The following is a 22,810-nucleotide window of genomic DNA, read 5'->3' on the forward strand; positions in this document are numbered from 1 at the left end:
AAAAAATAGTATACCATATAAAAATTCTATACTATAAAATGGTATACTATAAAAATCCTATACTATAAAATAGTATATTTAATATAAATATACTATACTATAAAATACTATAATAACATAATATAATATAATATAATACTATACTATAATACTATAATGATAATATAATAATATAATATAATATAATATAATATACTATAATACTATAATGATAATATAATAATATAATATAATATAATATAATATAATATACTATAATACTATAATAATATTTTAATATAAATATACTATACTATAAAATACTATAATAACATAATGTAATATAATATAATACTATACTATAATACTATAATGATAATATAATAATATAATATAATATAATAATATACTATACTATAATACTATAATAATATAATATATACTATATTATAAACATAATTATATGTTATGTGAAGTTGTTTATTGTGCGAACACTTAGCGATCTGCAATTAAATTACAACGAGCTTGCAACAGCGAACAGCGAACAGTGTTCACTCGGTAAGCGGTACATCAAAGAATCTGTTTGCGACCTCAAAGTGTATGTGAACGCAAGCATCAAATCTGAAACTGTTCGCCAACAGTAATGTGGATGCGATGCAGTTTCTATAAATTGCTCGCGAACAGTTTCCATTGTGAGCCCAGCATAAGAGTAACATTCACATTCATCATCCGCACATTCATAATTCACGATTTCGGCAAGTTCAAAATATATTATTGTTCCTCAAAAATTCAACGAATTATTATTATTATAACAGCTGCGCCGGAATTAAATCGTCGAACGAGCATCCGGTACGCGAACAGCGTTCAAATCTTCGATTAGTTCAATATATCGTTGTGCTCGTTCTTAACGATGTTCTTAAACTCACTATTATGCAATTCCAATTACTCAGGATCAACAAACTTCCTTCCCTTAATTTCTTTACCTAAAGAGACTTTTTTTTCATCAATGGATGGATGGATTTGAAAAATTGAAGCCTTCCCTCCGCTGTAATCCCCAAAAACTTGATACGCGATTTTTTTTCGCCATTTTATTAAATTTTGAATAACAGACGAGAATGAATATAATGATAAAAATAAAAATAAATCGTCTACGCCTAATATTCAAAGGTCAGTAAAATGGAGAAAAAACGATCATGCGTCAAATTTTAAGGAGTCATTGCAGAAAAGAGACTTTAATTTTCAAATCCACTCATGACTCAGTCATGAAAAAAATTTTTCAACGTTTTTATAGATTGTGAAAATTTATAATATTTTCAAGGAGAATAATATCTTTATTTTTCCACCCGTTACGAGATGAAAAAACATCTTAGAATAAAATAAATAGTGTCTTTTGAAAGTAAAGGCTTTGTTTTTCAAAATTGTAAGATTTTTAATATCTCAGTATTTTTTGTCCGAATATTAACATAAGGAAACAGTTATGCAGTGTAAATGTTTATGAGTGAATCTTGCAATAAATTGTATTTGATTGATTTTTGATCATTAAAAAATCATTAACATATCATCTTACTAGATAATAAATTTTTTTGATAAACCTGATTTTTTTTTTTTCAAAAATTTGATTGACTGTAAGTTATTATATGACTAATAGAAATTTCTGATAAATTAAAAATTTTTAAATTCTTTATACTTCTTACTAAAAGCTTTTCAAACAATCCATGTAAATTTAAATCTAACTGATGAGATGTTTATTTCTGATAATTGGATGAATTATAAGAACTAGACATGAAAAACAAATTGAAATAAATAACTGTATAAAAAAAACTTAATTTTGCAAAATAATTTGGCTAAATAAATCACGAGTAAGTTGATTTTATTGACATTTTGTTCAAAAAGGAACGATCATGTAAAAATAATATAAATATTGAATCTATTAATAAATTTTTTAATTAAGAATAATAAATGAAGAGCAAAGTTAATCAAGTGTATTATGATTCTAGTAAAAATTGTTTATTACCTTCTATAATGTTATTCTTATGTAAACAACAGTAATTATTGTAGATTCCATTGTTGTCCAATTAGATTGATTTATAAATTGAAATGTTTATAATACGATCGTGAACATTTGTTACATTATGTTATATTATGACACGAGCTCAATACGAATCTTTGCTTAATAAATTTGAATCATAATTAATACACGAAATTAACGTTACATGTTATATTAAATTTCCAATGAGAAACAAGAAGAGATCTAACGATCTGTTATAATAGATAATATATCATTATTGCGATAAATACTGTACTATTAATACAGTACATCATGTTAATGTCATGGTTCTAAAATCACCGAAAGGTGTAAAATATAACGAAACGAACTCAAAGAAACGAACTGAAAAAGTTTAAAGATAATAAAATCGGAATGTACATCGTCTCTTATCAGGACGAATATCTTCTCCTCGTTCATTAGAGTATCATTATTGCTTCGGACAAGGCAGTATAATTCGATTAATTGGCCTTTTCGAGACTCTTACCTGTTTGTGTGCACAGCGCACACATACATGTACGAGAAAGAAAGAATTTTTAAGATGTTTCACGATGTTCGATGGAGAGATAATGGACACCGAGAAGCTTCTTTAAAAATCGGAAAGAAAATGTTCAAAATTGAGTAGCTTGTTCCAATTAGTTTCGGAGAGGAATATTATGCAAATTTTTGAATATTTTAGAAGGACAGAAATATCTTATGATGTATCAGAAACGATATATTAATACTGAAACTACTAATATAGTCAAATTAACAATGTTGCGATTGTAGAGATTTTTTTAAATGATTTTTTTTGTAATGATTTTTTGTAAAATATACGAATAAAAGTTTATATTCTTTGTTGTATTATAAACTTTTATATTTTATGTCGATAGTTCTAATACTATAATAGAATTCAAATATAATGTTACTTTTCTTTGTATTTATCCTTATTTTGTATATTTATATTTTTATTTAATGTATATTTATATTTAATAACGATATATGTATATTTATATTTAATTTTATATTTTTTAAATATATGGACGATTTCAAGTTTTTGAAAAATAAATAATTCAATTATTTTCATTACGTCAAAAATATTTATTGTTCTTTCTTCTGTTAAAGCGAATATAGATATTATATGTATTGTAACAAACATTTTTATTACATTGCTCCTACAATGTATATGAATATAATTTTATAAGGCAGGTGTTATTTTTTGAACATAAATTCTTTTAACATTTCAGTTACAGTATTGAAATTATATTTAAACGCTATTATCTTTTTTGATAATAGCATTATTAAAATATTATTTAATATTATTCTGAGCATTACATTAACATATTAGAAAATATTAATATTAAATATTAAATGTATCTTTAATATCATCTTTTTGATATTTCAATTTTGGTACAATCACATTTTTAACTTTTTTGATAGAACCCTCATAGTAAATTTTTTTTAACATAATTTTTAGTTTCATACTTTTGTTAATTTAATTTCGCTCGTAAATCATAATATTCTTCATACTAAGATAGCAATTAGCAGTAATTACAGCGTTACTTACTTAATTAATTTAAAAAGATATGTAACGCACATAAATTTAATAAAAGGTTTTCATTAAATACATCTACATAATATAATAACATAAATTTACATGATATTCAGTTATTTTCTTTCGAATCAAAGATAATTTATAGCGATATATATTAGTATCGTACACCATATTATGTGCCTGTTCTCGTGATTTTATCTTTAATAGATGAATGGTGTTACGTATTAATCACTATACAGCATTTATCATATTAATATATGTAATAAAATATTCATTCTAAAATTTTTATTTTTTTATAATATTGCATTACCCAAATCATTTTCTTCGAATATTTACGATACATGTGCTTTATAATTTCTTAGATGTTAATTTCTATATTCTGATTTTCAAGCAAAAATTGTCATAACAAGATTAATATTCACGTACGTATATAAATCAGAGGATTAAATAAAATTTAATATGTACAATTATTGATTATAATTGTTCAAAATAGCAATACGATGTATTATCAACATGAGAAATAACATTAACTATCAATAATAAATTTTATTAATAATTTTCAGCATTACAATTGTTTTTATTGTAATTTACTATAATATAGCAAATTTAGTATTATTTGCTAGAATTATCATATTTATAACAAAAATAATTATTACAATTGCAATATTAATTATTACGATATTAAACATTGTTTCCTTTTCAAAAACGATTACATTTCATATCATCAATCAATCTATAATAGATATTAATCAAATCCTTCCTAATCCTTTGACATTTAATAATCCAATTTGTTTTTCAATTTCAATCGCCGTCATTAAATATTGAAACCTCAAATTTCAATGAATTTTCTTTTGCTATTAAAACCCTATATATAGTGTGTTAGATAATGTACGTACTACTCACAGCCTCTTCTTTGTTCTAACAAAAGCGATGTGAAGGTGTTGTAATGCGTTTAAGATCACTAAGTGCAGAGGCAACTGGCTCGTATTGAAATTTCATGGAACCGTGGTCCTCGACGTCTCTTACGACAATAGACCTCCCTTAGAAGCGATATATCGAGAATGGCTGTAATTACTGCTCTATCATCTAAAAGCAATCATCAAGAGGTATTCGCCTGATCTGAGTGCGAAACAATGCACCGTTTGGCCTAATTTATCAGAAGAGCGACGCGTCTGGAAAGAACAATACCTTTTGCTTCGAAAATCTTTATTACGTACCCATAATGGACCTGCAATTATTGAAAATGTTCTAGACTTTTCATTTCTGGTTTAATAGTCGTGCCGTCAATTTTAATTAAATTCAATTGATAGATAATATCTACGATGATATTAATTATTATATTAACTTTAATTGATTTAATTAAATTATAGGTATTATAATATAATTATATGTATTATAATATAATTTAAATGTATAAATAAAATTTTCTTCGCGACTTTGAATTTATATATTCAAGTGGTATTTTTCATGAAATTCTTCGTAATAACTTGCTATAACAGTATAATGTATAAAACAGGTTGACCACCCTACATAAGAATCGAACAATTTTCAAAGATTTTATACCCTTTCACCCCGGAAGTTCGTCGAAGAACGATTACGAAAGACGCATGTGCACATCCGTTTACACAGAGGTAAATTAACTCGCAATTTCACTGCAGGTGTTTCGTTTCAGAGAGTTACATGAATCTGATATTTTCATTCTTTCGCACAACGTACATTATTCTTATGGAAATATTTTAAATTATTTATTTATTTCTGATCGATGAGAGATTCTGTTCGATCTTAATTTTGTTTGATCCTATTGAAATAAAATATAATACCGATGCTATTAAGATAAATTATTAACTCATAATATATAACATTTAAATACGTAAAACGAAAATATTTTTATTTTTATTTCTGCAATAAACTACAGTAATTATAGGAATATTTTTGTCTTTCATTTATATGTGTACATATATTTCCCATACTTTTAGTGATAACATTTAATGTAATCTAAAATTATAAATAAAAGAAATCAATATTTTTAAAAATTTATATTTTATACATCTGATAATAAAAGATTATTAAAACGTATATTATGAAGTTGCAGTATCTATTTCAATAATTCCGAAATATTACGAAATCAAGTAAAATATATTTATTAAACGGTAATTTCCTTTGGTGATTAAGCAATAAAAATTATAGTTTTACGTGTCTGACGTAAAATAAAATCAAATTACATAGATATTTAATTGATTCATAATGTAGATCCGCAACATAGCTCATTGCGTTGTTCCTTCTATATTACTTGACCAACGTAACGAAATTATCATCTTAATACGATATTTATGGCACGCATCTGGTAAAATCGATCTTGCTGATTACTGAGATTCTCTGAAGATCATAACTGCTGGAGAAAAAAGATCCTCCAAAAGGTACATATATACAGTGTGTTCATTTGAAAATTTCCAATTCAAATATGCTTTTCTTTGGTAAAAATGTTTAACAAATGTTTAATATAGTTTCACAATTTCTGCTTTTTATTTGATAGACGTCTTCAAAGTTACTTGAATTTTCTTTTTTTCAAATAGTAAGATATACTTTTCTTTACGGATTCTTATTTTGTTTATTTTCTTTTTTAATTTTGTTTATTTTCTAAATTTATTTGATTGTTTTAACCGTTTTTATGAAAAGATGATAAGATGAAATCCGTATGTAACAGTTACACTTCTTTATGTTACATGTTTTTACATAATGAGTCGCAATAATGTTGCACAATCGTTTGAGAGTCTTCATCTTGTGCTAAGCAATGATATAAATATCTGTTTATTGAGGAAAATAAGAACAGAATTCGAATCTCTATTTTATCAAATATCTTTTTAAGGGGAAGTGCTGTAAAAAAAAAGGTTTCATGTAAAAGTTTCTCCTTTTCCACCATAATAGAAAAGTCTATTAAAAAAATATATCTTTCCACTTGAAAAAAGGAAGTGGATCTTAAAATGTAATAATAATGAAACGTCCAACAAATAAGAAGTAAGCATTATAATTGCACATTTCCCTCGAAACTGTAAAACTTTTGCATGAAACATTTTCCTCGAAAAAGCGTTATTTTCAGGATATTTGAACTGGAAATTTTCAAACGAACACACTGTAGACAGTTCATCAAATATATCGAACCAAGCAGTTAAGTATTTACGAAGTTAACGTTGAATTTCTAGGGTGTGAATCGACGAGATCGATCATTACGTTTCTTTATTGAAGTTCTTTATTGAGGTTAACACTTCAACCGAAGGAAAAAGACCTGTTATTATTATTTATATAAATAAAGTTTATATAAACTAAAATAAATATAAAATAAATTATATAAAATAATAAATAAAATAATGTAATATAAATTATGTAAAGTAATAAATAAAATAATCTAATATAAATTATGTAAAATAATTATAAAATAAATTATGTAAAATAATTATGAAATGAATTATGTAAAATAAGTTATAAAATAAATTATGTAAAATAAATAAGTTATATAAATGAAAGTTTTTATAGAAAGGAGATGAAACAATGGAATCTACACAGAAATATGTATTTTATAATTTTTAGGCTCCTAAAAATGTAGTTTTTATTATCCATATTTATTTCATAATGCATGTACAAAAACATTGTATATATATATATATATATATATATTATTTGCTATATGCATATGTCGTGCTTATATATCTTTTCTAATTGCCGGTTTATGTGAATAATAGCAATCGTCTAAATAATTTTTCCGTAATCTATTTTTCTTTCAATATCTATCTTCCAAATTAATTTCGTTTAACAGTGATTAATTTTGATCGTTTAATCAAAAGGATGTAGCCGCAATTAAGATCGTACAAAAAATATTCCAACAAAATTGATTTGCACTTAATGTATAATGTAACACATTTAAATACCTTACCACAGAAATTAGAAACCTTATACTCTAATAGAGAAATTAGAATATTAGGATTGCACCTTAATACAGAAATTAGAAACATTATATGATTCGATTGAAATATACATATATGAATTCCATAAATCATTTTCGATTTGTAGAAGAAAAATTAGAAAAAAAATAAATGCTGTTTTGAAAAAGAATGCTAGATTTTTCTTTCAGAAGCATTAAAAATTTCAAGTATTTTAAATAACCATAAATATACCAGGTAGTTTAAATACATCGATCATATCATGTGATGTAAAACAATTTTGGCATATAAACTGATTTCGACAGAAAAACACTATCAAAAAACATCAAATTAAAAAAAAATGTTAATAACTTATTGTAACACAGATTATAATGTATAAGAATGACTTGTTGAATGATATTGTATGTACATATGTTATAAATATCGTTTAACGTAATATATTGTTAATTATTCTATATGTTATATATACATGTTCAATATATTTAAATGAATATATTTGGATATTTTTAACACTTATTTATATATTCTTTTGTGCATAAATAAAACTTTTTTTGTCATATGCCAAATTTTGCATATTTATCATGCATACACATCATACTATCTAATTATTACTATCAGTTGAAACATACTTGTTTTAGTGATGTTTGGTGCATGATTTGATCTCTCAAGTACTCTTTTTTAAGTTGATTAAATAAACATTGAATAAGTAAGTATTGAATAAATAAGAAAATAAAGATTTTGTTTTTAATTTTTTTCGCGGTTTTCTCTAAAATAGAGCAAAAACGAGCAAATCTTTAAAAGACTTTTTTCCTTAGTTTATCGAAGTTCTATACTATACGCTCCCGAAGTTTTAACATTTAACCTTTTAAGTGCCTTACAAGTTTTCCGAGTATCTTTACAAGGCTTCCAGAAATACCTTGGAAAATATGCGATTTCGAAAATACATATTTATAAAAGTTGCCATATTTTTCTCAAAATCGAAAATATCTTCCCTTTTTTTTAGTTTGTTGTAGAAAAAGATTTCCATGAATCAAAATTTATAATCAACTGTATAGAAAACCGAAATGTCATAAATCAGCTCAGGATAAAGAGAAATCTTCGGGAAATTCGCAAAACCGACATATCGGCCCTTCGGTACTAAAAGGGTTAAATTCGGGATACAAATCGAGAAAGGATTAAAAGAAGAGAAGAATTTAAAATAAATAAATTTTAAATTAAATCCGCTGGTAAGGAGATACCAGCTAACGACAGTAAGTAATGTATAGAGCAGCAGAAGAAGAGAAGCTCGCCGTAAAGAACGAAGAATCGGAGCGGATTTCGATTCACATGGTTCGAGATGCAAGTTTGTAAATCTTTTCCTCCGGGGTATACGATAAATCTTAACGAAGCTGGAAGCGTAACCCCGCTGGTCTCGAAGAGCTGGAGGAAAATCCAGAAGACGTAGAACATCGATTATACGATGGTTAATCGCTAATTACAGCGATTGCCTTTACGAAAATAACCCGGGGCCTTAGCGTGGCCAGCCACAGTTTAATAACAGGAATCGATCAAGAAATTTCAGACGGTGGCTGAACAAGGTTATTAACTATCGAGAGGTTATTCGATCGATCCGGCATGCTACATTCCACGTGCGTTTAACTACTATACCTTTATCCTCCGCATCGAATCTTGTATCTCGTAAGTAATGGGAGATATTACCCCGCAAAGCATCGGATTTCTGTCTTTCCAGGCACTTTTAACGATAATATTTTTGCGTGCTTTCTTGTTATCCAACAGCGAGGGTTTTGCAGAATAATTTGATTAAATTTAATTCAATTCATTCAAATACACTGGCAAATCCCACTTGTACAAAGAGAAAAGAGAGAAAAAAGTATAAGAAGAAAAGAACGGTGATGTTCATCCATCTGCATTAGAAGTAAATAATTTCTTAATTATGATTAAAATTTTGCAGTTGATGTATATCAATACAAGTTTTGTAGGTACATATCTGTATCGAAATCGATCCAGTCTAAATTTTCCGTTCAGCAATCAAGATTTACAGCGCATTTGTTACATTAAATTGTTAGCTTTAAACATCTTCTATGGGATATTTTTACAATATTTTAGTAATTATTCGTTAGTAATTTATTCTTTTATTTTCATAATCCGATATTTATTAATATTTATAAAGTAGTTATTTCATATTAGAAGAACATGAAATTAGGAAAAAAAAATTAAATTAAGAAATTAGAAATTTCTTATTCTTTCACTCACCTAACATTATTTGATTACTAGCGAAAGGTACGCGTGAAAAGAAATTCTTATTTCAATCAATGAAACAAATTATTGTTATTATTATTTATTCATTTTGACGTTGCTTTTATAATTCATAATAATACATTTAACAGCTTACAACATTTGATACTAAACTGGTGGATCATAGAGGAAGTACAGGAAAGTTTTTTTAGTAACTCTTAGACTCATTGTAAATAGAAGAATCTCTCGAAATTTTGCATATATTGGTTTTAAATATTAGATGATATTGTGTTGTATTTCCATCCGTCATTATATTATCGCGTTTCTATGTATTGTTAAATTAATAAAAACATACAAGAACATGGAGTCTCTAATATGGGATAGTGGGTCCTTGATATGAGGCAATGTTTTAAAATGGTAAAAATTTTAATTATAATTACATTTTTTTATTGAAATAGCTTTTTATTCTTTTTTGTGTAAAAATTGGTGCAATACAATAATATTATTTTAAGCTATTACTTTAAGTTAGAAATTAAAAATAAATATTCCTTATAAGTTTCCATTTTCTTATTGGTATCTATAGCCATTTTATGTTATTATGTCCATATGATTCCATTGTTTCATCTTCGAAGACATCTGAATTTATGTAATTGAATATTCTATAGTAGTGTTTACAAGTCAGTAAATTTATTTGAAAAGTACGTTTAATAAAGTCACATTTCTAATAGGGACTATTAGGGACATTATCTCTTTATAACAGATACAAAACATTCCATGCAAAAATTTTATTATTCTTGTAATTAAACTTTAGAAGAATTACAATAACAGAAGCTTATGAAATTGTGATTTAAAGATATAATTTGTTAAATATACAATTATTTATCTTTCAAAAGATATGACAAAATGCAATAGAGAGTAAAAACTTTTCTAACAGCTGTTTTAATTGATTGACTCTCAATACTTTAATCACCACCGGCACGTACCCGATTCTTCATGTATGAAAACAAATAATATAATTATAACATTGTATTAATCATAATATTCATGGATGGAGTGTGCTTCTGTTACCTTATAAAATTTTAGACCTCATATTGAGAACCCTTCCTATATTAGGCGCCTTTTCTCTACAATCCTTCCTGTAATCATACATTTCTATACAATTGATTAACTAGAACAACTAAACTTGGTATTAACGTGATAAATCCTAGATTTTCTTCCTTTACAATTGCTTAAAAGATACTGTACTATTTTTGTTAAAATTGATATTGATTTCCATTTAGACAGAAATACAATTTTTTAATTATTATCATTTGAGTTATAATGGTTTCTAGTGTTAAATATTAATATACCATTGTTTAATCTTATATTTTTATATGTGTTATTTCAAATATGCATTACTAATAGTATACTAATGGTACATTCATTAAAACGTTGTAACAATTCAGTCATACGATTTTAATTATCATTTGAGTTATAATGGTTCCTAGTGTTAAATATTAGTATACCATTGTTTAGTCTTATATTTTTATATGTGTTATTTCAAATATGCATTACTAATGATATACTAATAATACATTCATTAAAACGTTGTAACATTAGAAAAAAATGTCAAAACTTGTTTGTCCACTCATAAATCATGCTGAATCTTGTCTCGGCTCGTAACTATCATTTCGTAGCTTGTGAGAGGCTGACAATCTGAACCACAAAGCGATGCTTTAGAACCATAAAAATCTATTTCAACGCACGGAAAATACAGCGCGGTTATGAAAAGGTAGTTCAGTGGGAAGAAGCGCGTAACGGATGGAATCTCGCGCGAAAACGGAAAATAAGGCACGCTTGGTTTGACTCAATACGCGGATTATTGGGTCGAGTGATTGCGCACGAATAGAGCAGGAAGGGTCGTTAAAATTGTAAGTTCCTCACTGACTCTCCCCCTTTGTTTGTTCTCTCTCTCTCTCTCTCTCTCTCTCTCTCTCTCTCTCTCTCTCTCTCTCTCTCCTGTCCGACTGCTACCTTTCAATTATTCCGTTATTTTCAAGAAATCACGAAGAAGAATGGAAGCGGAACGGCGTGCTCGAGTAGAGGAAGTTACAGCACGATTCTTCCGGAGATACTTTTTTTTGCTCGGTTCTCGAGAATTCAATGGACGGGGACCGCGTTCGATACGACAACGATGCGCCGCGCGGAACCTTTCCGGCGAGTCGGGGGGGAGAAAGAAGGAAACGAACGATCGGCAGACAAAGCGGAAGTAAGCAGGCCACGAGACAACTGTCAACGCAAACGAGACAAGACATTCTTCATTCCGTCCTCGAGTCTTTTTTTCTCTGTTCCCAATGAACGCAGTTGAAATGCTTATTAACGCAAGAAAAATTCTGTCGCGATTCGTTGACTCCTCGGCAGACGCGTTGACACTATTGCAGATGATCAGCTTCCAAATGATATACTCCTTGTCTATTCTTATTGTTAGCATTACGAAAAGTTGAATCGAAGTCACACAGTAGGACTTTCATTAATGTTTGAATACTGACGATGTTTGACAAATTATTGCATTTATTATTTATAATATTGATTGTTATTTCAATATTTACTGTTAGATAGTAGGTAGCAAATTTTATTTACTTCATATAGATGTATATTTTATTGCATAAGAAACAATAAATTAAATAATAGTGACGTTTAATTTCAGAAAACATTTAATATCAGAAAAAAATTCGAATAACGAGTTATACTCGTTACAAGTTATACACTAAACTGCGAATTTTTATGTATTTTTAAATTTTCTTGAACATTATTGATGAAATAGAATCTAAATAGAAAATTATTTCTTCTGCATATTATTATAATTAATAATGCTCTTTGGAGTTGTACATTTTTGCATATTGCGTGCATTTTTACACTTTCAACTTTATCATAAATATATAATCCGCAATCTATATATCACATTTAAATTAATTTTATATATTTTATTATGTATTTTATAATTTTATGAAAGCAAATTATATTAATTTACTTACCCTTTGAATATATTTATAATTTTGAAATTTCGTTTATTATATTAAAAAATATATATTACATAAATTAAGTATGTGTTCCTCATGTAATAAAGCTTAAACTAGCTAAAATACGTGTTATAGTACATTAAATCGCGTATTATTACATATCTATCAATACTATGTCAATAATTGTCCAAATATTTTATTACATTCAGAAATTAATAGATGTTACTTGTATGCATTATAAATAAAAATAAATTATATTATATTTTTACACATTACGAATCAATTTTAATAGATATTATGTTTAAAATTAGAAAATATCGAATGACGTATAGATCATATATTTTTATATATTCATATATTTATTGTTTCCATATTATTTAATCTATATGTATACTTATTATTATATCTTATTTTATTATTTATATTTACGCTATATCTTATTTTTATTATTTTATTATAATATCTTCGCAATTTATTTACTTAAAACCACAACCATATTAGCTTTGTAGTGAAGTAACTTATACTTTTATGAATACAATTATAGAAACAGAATTTAAATAGTCTTCAAAATATACTTCAAATATTTTGTATATTTTCGTGTATTACATTATATATTATACACCACAACTGCATAAATGTTTGCAATTTAATTATTATAGTTCCTACCAGTTCTGTCAGAAGTGATAATTAACAATACCATGAACAAAGAAAAATTCAATTATAGAGAATTAAAAGCACCAACATCAATGAACTATCAATTTTTCAATAATCTAATAATTATTTGTTCCTGTGCCATTCTTTTCTCCTTACATGTTTTAAATTTCTGTAAGTAGAAAAATTCACAATTTGCTTTATAAAATATGTCTAATATATCGATTTCATTTAAAGGGTATTATACCTAGGGGTTATACCTCCTACCCTAACCTAGATAACATGTAAAGTATACGACGCAAATAGAAATAATGTTTGAAAAAAATCCATGTTCTCTTTTTATTTCTTATTTGTTTTAATTTTATTCCAAATCATCATTTTTAGTTTGTAAATTTCTGTAACGTATAACTTATGTTTTGAAGTAATGAACTAAAATATTCAAACTCCATGGTAATATAGGAAATTTTTTTCCGTGTATTTATATATTCCACTGATTAGTATAATATAATTAATTGAACAACATACAACATTAAAATGATATGGCAGGTATGATCTATATTGTAATTCTGATTCTGTTAGTGTGAAGTGTTATTATTACATAATCAATTCCTCAAAAAATAATTATTTAATATGAGGCAGATTCGAAAGCATAAATGTATATACATAAGAATTGGTATTTCTTTCTTTTTTTTTTTTATTTTTTTGAACATTTATCTTTAAATTTCAGTTTATAATACAATATACAAAATATAGCACAACATATAAATATGTATATAAATATATTTCGCTTTTAAGACGTAAGTTGTAATAAATGTATTTATAATTTATATTTATATTGGATCTGTATTTGTAATTTGCTTATTCTTTGGCTGAACTATTGATCGTTAAGTGTAGACTTTTAAACAAAGTTTAAAAGCTGTCGTGGTCGATTGTTTTGCAATGACGTTCCACGTATATCCCCTAGTGTTATCACAGTAATATAAAATCTACATTACAAGCAACAAAGCAACGTAGATACTTGGGTATTGGAATTTTAACATATTAAAATAATTGTAAATAAATTATCTTATATCCTGAATTATATGACTATCAAAGTACAGTCGTATAAGTGATTTTTATTTTAGCAAGTGTTAACATATGGCACATTTCACGTGGCATAAGTGTTAGTCAAAAAAATTCTTTGTTCTTATATACCTCATCCATTTATCATATTTATCAATAAATCGTAAATGAGACTTTGAAAATTATGTATATATAATTTTGTTGTTGCTTTCTGCATCAAATACACAGTAATAGTGATGAAAAATCGTTAATCATTTAAACTTAGTAAAAAAAAATCATAGAATAATTCGAAAACTGTGAAAATTCAAATGTTTCTCTAGAAATAATAAAAAATTTCTTTTCATGGCTAGATTCATCATTTTCTTAAAGACTGAAATCTCTCTTTCACAATGATCTCTTCAAAACTACATTTTTTTTTTTATTATTTTATTAAACTTTGGACATTAGGTTTGTTAGGATTTCTTGAATTTTAATATTATCTAAAGTTCAATGAAATGCTGAAAAAAACCGTATAACAAGTTCCAAGAGCTCGCTGTAAACAGAAAAGTTCATTCTTACGATAGTGGATTTAACAAAGAAAAAAATTTTTAATATTTTTAGAAGTATTTGAATTTTTACAGTTTTCGAGAAAAAGTACTCAGTTTTCCATTCATTACATGATATAAAATCATCTTTGAAAAAAACGAACTCAAACTACATTATCAAAGTAAAGGTTTTATGTTTTAAAATGAGATACTCGTTTTCTTTTACAATTTTAAATTATCGACAATTTCTCATTGTTATTGGTTCAATGGTTTGGTATTTAAAATATTCAATATATTTTCAAGTATTTTGTTATATCAGAAAATAAAATATTTAAAAACATTTACTCCATTAGAACAGATTAACAATATCTTAAATTCTTTAAAATTTACATTTTTCTCGTTCAATTGATTTATCTTCCACCGACTCTGTCGTGAAGTTCGTTTATCAAAATGTTCATATCACGAGAAAATGATTAAGATTTATGATTATCGCAAGAAGAGATTGCAAGCTGTTTCGATTCACTTGCAATGTAATGTAAGATTAAATTGTTTCAAAAAGCAAAATTTTTTCAAAGGAAAAAGAAGTAATCGGACGTGTATCTGTTTTAGAATGCAACTGCAATCTCCATGCAAGAAAGTGCAGATTCAACATGGAACTGTACAAGCTGTCCGGACGTGTCAGTGGAGGCGTTTGTCTGCAGTGCCGGCATTTTACGGCAGGAAGACACTGTCACTATTGTCGAGAAGGTTACTACAGGGATCCGGCGAGACCGATCCAACATCGTAAGGCCTGCAAACGTAAGTACTGTCCGACAGTCATTAATCACTGCTAATTTAGAATAGCCTATTCCCACTGATCTATTAATCGGAGATTATCTCTTGCAATTGTTTGCATGTTTCTGGCACGTTCGTTCACCTCTTACGGATTTCAGACACTTTTGATCATATGCCAATCAATCAATCAAAATGTCTATGTCACGATATACACATTGATAAAACATAATAAGTTACATACTCGTTTTAAAAATGTGGCACGTTTAAAAAAGTTCTTCTGGTTCTATTTTAAACAGAAACTTGTGATATATACATATATTATTAAAGAAACGGATGTCGATACTTTTGTTTACAATGCAATTGATTTTTTTGATCAAGAATGCTTGATAATGGTTTTTTTTTCGAGAAAGATAATTTAATTAAATATAATATCGAAAAATTCGCATTATTGGAGATAATAAAATTCTAAATGTTTAATTGCATTTGCAAGATATGAATGAAATTTTAAAAATGACGTCAATGATGTAATTTTTAGATCTTAATGAAAAACATATCTTTTATCGAATTGTATATTTATATTGACAAATCTCACTTTATTTTATAAGATATCTCACATTATTTGCATCGTCTTTGCTAAAAACAAATTCATATCATTTTCGTATTGTAATTTTATTGTAAATTTATTGTTATTAAGTCAGTCGTTTTTAATATTTTACAAAAACGAGCTATCATAACTCTCATTCACTTCAACTTACAGTTGCTTATTTTATTCATATATTTTTATATTTACGACATATTGTATATGTGTATTTCCCAATGTTCGTTTGTATAATAGAATAATTTTCAAAATTATAGTAAAAAGACCGCATTGCAATTTTCTCCAATAGTAACTGCAAACACATTTAACATATATAACGCGTTTACCATAAATAGTTTACATGCCTTGTAGCTATAATGTAACACAAATCTAGAAAAGGAATTATAATATTTAGGCATGAAAGATGTATAATATTAAATATTTTTCATTTATTTAATTCATTTTTCATTCATTTATTATAAATTATATTTTATAAATTAATTAATGTGAATTATATACATTGAATATTATATTTATAGTATTTAAATAATAGGAAGGAAAGATTAAGCACTATTTGTACACAGAATATTTGAAATAATTACTTAAATAATATGTTAGCTTATTTAATTCGAAGAAATTTTGAAATAATTATGCTTTATTTCAGTTAAGGGAAAATAATTTTTTTCCCAACACTTTTTTATTATTTACTTATTAAATAATATAATTTTTATTTTATTTTTATTATTTATTTAAATAAATGTTTTCAAAAATTAGTTATATTAATTACTTTAATTTGTCAACTGCGTTATAAACAAATTTTCATATAATTCTTCCTGCATGCACAGAGAGATATATATACATACATTTAGAAATAATTGAAATAAAAACAATTCGAGTGCAAATACTTTTATATTATTAGGTAATCAAATTCCATAATGTTTAAGTTTACGAAAATTCAAATTATTTTAGATTTTATTCGAAAGCAACGAAAATAAAATTTATTTAAACATAAAATAATACGTAATAAAAAAATTTATAAAATAATATATAATAAAAAATACATAAAATGAAATAAAATAATACATAAAATAAAAATAAAATACATAATAAAAAATAAAAATAAAACATTATTTGTTGTCTGTTTTAAGTAAAATAATTTATCTACACACACACACACACACACACACACACACCTCAAAATTTGCTATAGAGAGATATACAATAATTTAACAATAATCACATTATTAATTTTCTATTTACGCATGATTGTACACCGAAAGTTTTTTATATTAATTTCAAGAATCTTATTTTAAACGGACCATACTTTTACATTTCGTTAATTCAAATATAAATAGAAGAATAAATAATATCGAAAAAAAGATGCTGTCTACGAAGGAATTTTATGATCCGAGTTTCATCTTATAGTACAGTCAATTGCAATTATAAAAAGATTCTATATTCAGATAATCAAGAATGTTGAAACCTTATTTGCTTCGTCACGGCACGTTTCGGACCTTAGTATTCTAGATAAACTAGCTAAACTGTCAATCGGTATTTGAGTTTACCCTCACATTCGTATCATAAGCGGGATCCAGTTATTACCCCATTATTACTATTAATTTCATCTGTTTCCCGGGACTGTTACGATGCGGCTACCAACCGAGAGGCTGTCCCTCCACTCCAATCTCGAGACATTCAATTTATGTCGGTTTGTCTAGGGCCAGAATCCACTGCGGGGATAACGATCTCCGGACGCGAGAAAGCACATCGGAACGTATTCATGCTCGCACGGTGGTACATGGTGCACCACCATGCATCCAATATGTTCACGTACTACATTCCATTCGTGTGATTGGAACACACTGGATTTGTTGTCTAGTTCTCCGCGACTATGAACCTCCCCCACACCTACTAAATTAACAGCCGACTAACAGCCAACTGTACGATTATTTCAACTCGTAGATCCTAATGCAGGATCTTTTCGTGGATTCTAATACTGGATCAGTGTTTTAGAAAATGGCACTTTGCGTTATTTTTATTTATTTATTTATTTTTTTATATTACTTTTTAGGAACAGAAACTAGTGGAAAGAGATCTGATTTGCAAAACATGAGAAAATATGAAAGGATAAAAAAAATTCCAAATATAATGAAATATATTACTCTACGTTATACTTACATATATTGCTCTACATTATACGCACGTCGTAGAGAATTTTTAAATTTTCGGAACTTGAATTCGAAGTTTTAGAAAATTTTAAAACTCTTGAAACTTAGCTGATTTTATTTTGTAAGAAGAAAAATAGAGTTAAATTTTTATTGGTCATAATTAAATAAAATACAATCAAAAACATAATAAGCTAGAAAAATCCAAATTTTTGTTTAAGAATATTAACATCTGAACTCTTTCTACTACTATTTAAATTGCTAAATTAATCTAAACTATTTTTTTTTCCAATATGCATTGGAAAATCTTATATAACGAAGTATATCGTTGATGATGATAATAAAATATTTTTTGCTACATTTTAATTCAATTAAATTTGGATACTTCACATTATCATTCCAAATTAATTGTATAGCTGCCTATGTTTTTAAAAACAAAAACTGCGTGCGCATTTTACACCAAACATTCGAGATTCACATGAATCAAACAGTTTTTATTCACGCTGCAAATGATTTTTTATTCATTGATTTTATAATTTTTTTCTTATTTGAAATTCGAGAGATTCGAGTCACGAAAAAATTTTTGACATTAGAACTTTTCTTGGATTTCTTTTAACATTTCGAGTAAGTCATCGTTATTATTTTTATCGTTATTATTTCGCAGAGAGTTATTAATGAATGTTCATAAATTTCATTACGATATTTCATTAGATTATGAAGGATTTATTGGTATTAAAAAATTTATTGGAAGTGATTGCGCGAATTATTATAATAATTGTTACAACTTTCGAAATTAAGATAAATTCTATCTAATTTACAAACAGCACGAGAGCTGTTTTTCTCTATATCTTCTGTATCGTTTTTACTAGAGATACACATCCACTCAAGGGATCATTCATTTAATGAAAGGAAAACAAACTTAATGAAACAAACATGGATGTTTAAGCAGCTACATGCTTTGAATTAATATGTATGTATAATTACAATAAAGAAATTATAATTGTATTACTTACAAACAAGTTATAATTATTTAAAATGTTTTAATCATTTGGTTTTATACAATCAGAAATTGTAGACAGCGCAAAAAATTTATTATACAGTGCAAAGACAATATAATAACTTCAGGTTGGAAAATAATTCTATAATTCTCGAAATTATCGGAAATAATTATAAATACTTATAGAAATAAAATGTAAACAAAACAATACGATAAACTTCTAACAACAGACAACTGAAAAATTACTAGTTTAATTTTTTTTCATTGTCCATACTGCAATAAATATTTTATAATAATTTTATATTTCTGAAAAAAATATATTACGGATCCTCACACACACACATCCATCTTTCATTTTTGTATGTATGCATTGTGATTCAAAATTAAAATAATCTTTCTAATTTCCATGTACTTCTTCGTTATCTGATTTTTATTTTATTAATGTTATTTGTCTTTTTCTAGAAGAGCAAAAAAAGCAAAAGAACACAATCGTATTTAATATATTTCAATCCTTTTAACATTATAATTCAATAATCTTATAACATCATGCCTGCCATAAAGTGAAGAGTGTTCTCTGTGACCTCAGGTCAAAGATTTCTATGGAATCAATTAATTTTCATTCAATAATAAGTCAACATATACATCATTTTTTATAACATCGATTCAACTAAATCGTTAATTAAGCTTTCAAGTGTCAGAGTATTTTTAAAAAATTCAGAAGCTCAAGTAACTTAATTCAACATGAATGGTTTTTTGTTATGAGCCTTCCCATTTGTCTTCAATACACAATATAATATAAATCCATTTAAAAGAAGTTACGTTATCTATTGTAATTCCTAAACACAGTACTAGTATAGGATCGCAGAATCCGTAGAACGTAAGTTTCCTGAAATCAGAGCCTTCGTGTAGCGCTTGTAACATCAATACCGTGAAATCTTTTTAACGACAATAAACCAGTATTATGGTTACGAGCGGTCGATTCGAGCATATAGCGTTCTCGCGTTGTCATGTTCGACACCGCAATCCATTAACATTATAAAATTTAACGAACCTTAAACCAGTTACCGGCACGTTAATTACCTCTTGAAAGGGGTTGGCTCTCGTTGTTTCACGGTGAATTTAATTCGCGCCGAAAGCCCGAGGTTACGTTTCACAGGAGAGAAACGAAATGACGGCCGTGTGGCGCGTCCCACGCAATCCGCGTCGATGGTGGCTTCTTCGCTCTGGGGACTAATTTATGAAAGTTCCTACCATCCTAAGACGAGTTTAAATCTTTTCGTGCTGAGGGCTCGCGGTGAGTGTCGTGTCTCGTTGTTATCTTAACGGCTGCCATGGCTGCTAACGAGAATACAGACTGTTCGTTATCTTCGCGGCAAGAGCACGCGCAAACCTTCGGCCCGACACTTGTGTTTTATATACCAGCTAGAGACACTGTCAACTGAGCACAAGGAAGCCACGATTGCGCCATATCTGAAACCACGAGTGTTGTTGGCTCAGAACGCGTTTAACCTCTTGCGCTGGAATGACGTGCCACGCACGTCGAGAATCTTTTATCCGAAATATTGCAATATTTTCTCAGTTTCAAGTATATATTAAACACAACCCAGACAAAACTGGTAATAAATTTATTATTTCTCGGTAATTTCTATCCGGTGATATCATAACGACGAGGTCAACAAAGAAAGCGATGAATTATCTGTAGTATATAGTTTGGTCATTCATTATGGTCCGTGAAAACCAGTTGCCAGCGCAGGGAGTTAATTACACTTAGCCTCTTCCCTCAGTCGTGCCGTTTCATTTACTAATTTTCATAAATTAGTAAATACCGATCCTAACAGCCAACCCAAAATCTGCCATCTCGACCTCGATAAGATCCTACCAACTGAATCACATGATTAACTATCAGTGTTCGATACGTGAGAGGTAATAGTAAACTTGATTTTTATTTGAATCTTTGTGGTCGATATAAATATACTGTTTTAATTGCTGTCTTATACGTATAACTGAAATACTAACAATAAGATATCTCATTGTATCTTAACTATTCGTATCTAATTATCTTTTTGTCGTTATAGATCATATTTACTTTATATTCATGAAATATATAACCTCTAATTTCTTAAATCTCTAGCTCATTAAATAAATATTACAGAATAGTTCTATTTGAAACGACACACGCAATTATCTTCTAAACAGCTCGTTATAGAAGAAAATGTTTCAAGTAAAACTTAATTTATTTCGAAGGGGACATCTTATGATGGTCATAAATCTTGATTTAGGTGGACGTGCTTTCGAGATTTCAAGGTGACTTTTGTTTTTTGACTACTACGATGATCTCCTTCCTGTCGCTTTTATTTTTATACTATATTAGAATTATTAAAATAAGATGAAGGTCATCAACAAAGAATTTCATAAATATCATAAATAATAACTAGATAATATTATAAAACGAAAAATACGCTTTTGTTATGATTTATTGTACTATAATTAATTTTATAAAAATTAAATATTTGTACCATAGACAAAACATGAAAATATACAGGGTCGTTGAATTTGTCTAGATACGAGCTACAATACTATAAAGTGCCACTTAAAAAAACAAAAGTGACTTTGACAATTATCGAAAAAAATTTTTTTGAAATTTTTTTATTGCACTGTATAGCTAATTGAAAACTGATCAATTTTTGTTTAAAACATTTTTTTGTCAGATTATCGCAAGTACTTGAAAAATCGTGAAAAGTGTTACATGGGACACCCTGTACTTTTCTTCAGATAAACATGTTGAATTCATCGATCTGTTACATATTGGTATTTCAAAGTTATCCAAAGTCGTCTACTGTCTTTCAAAAGTTAGCTGCGTTTAACGTAGCAGGAAATTATTATCTTATTCGAAATTTTATATTTTTTATATTGACCTTGAGCGTTAATGCACTGATTTATTCTATCTCTCAAGGATAGTTGCACCCTCTCCAATGTTTCAGAGTATTTTGCATGTGATAAATGAATTCATCATGAATGAATAGGCTATTTGTCCATCTAAAGAAAAATACATAGTTTCATTAAAAAAAAAANAAAAAAAAAAAAAAAAAAAAAAAAAAAGATTATCCTAGAAGCACGCTCACCTAAACCAAGATTTGTGACCATCATAAGACATCCCCCTCGAAACAGAATAAATTTTACTTGAGACATTTTTTCCTATAACGAATGGTTCACAAAATAATTGCGTAGGACGTTTCAAATGGGACACTTGTATATGGCATTGAAAGGCAAAGTTCTTTATAATTTTTGTTTCACATACCGTTTTCTAGAATTTGTTCCATTTTCTAAATCCAGA

General features: G+C 27.2%; 1 protein-coding gene across 1 annotated transcript in view; it reads left to right on the forward strand.

Moving 5' to 3' along the window:
* The first annotated feature begins 13,916 nt into the window (after positions 1-13,916).
* Positions 13,917-22,810, forward strand: part of LOC122536747 (netrin-1-like) — a 108,402-nt gene continuing 99,508 nt past the window's right edge. Inside the window, exons 1-2 of the mRNA XM_043669376.1 lie at positions 13,917-13,923; positions 15,573-15,761. Coding sequence (XP_043525311.1) covers positions 13,917-13,923; positions 15,573-15,761 — 196 coding nt within the window. The remainder of the gene's footprint in view (positions 13,924-15,572; positions 15,762-22,810) is intronic.

Source organism: Frieseomelitta varia, unplaced genomic scaffold (assembly GCF_011392965.1).
Source record: "Frieseomelitta varia isolate USP_RPSP 00005682 unplaced genomic scaffold, Fvar_1.2 scaffold_869, whole genome shotgun sequence".
Lineage (NCBI taxonomy): Eukaryota > Metazoa > Arthropoda > Insecta > Hymenoptera > Apidae > Frieseomelitta > Frieseomelitta varia.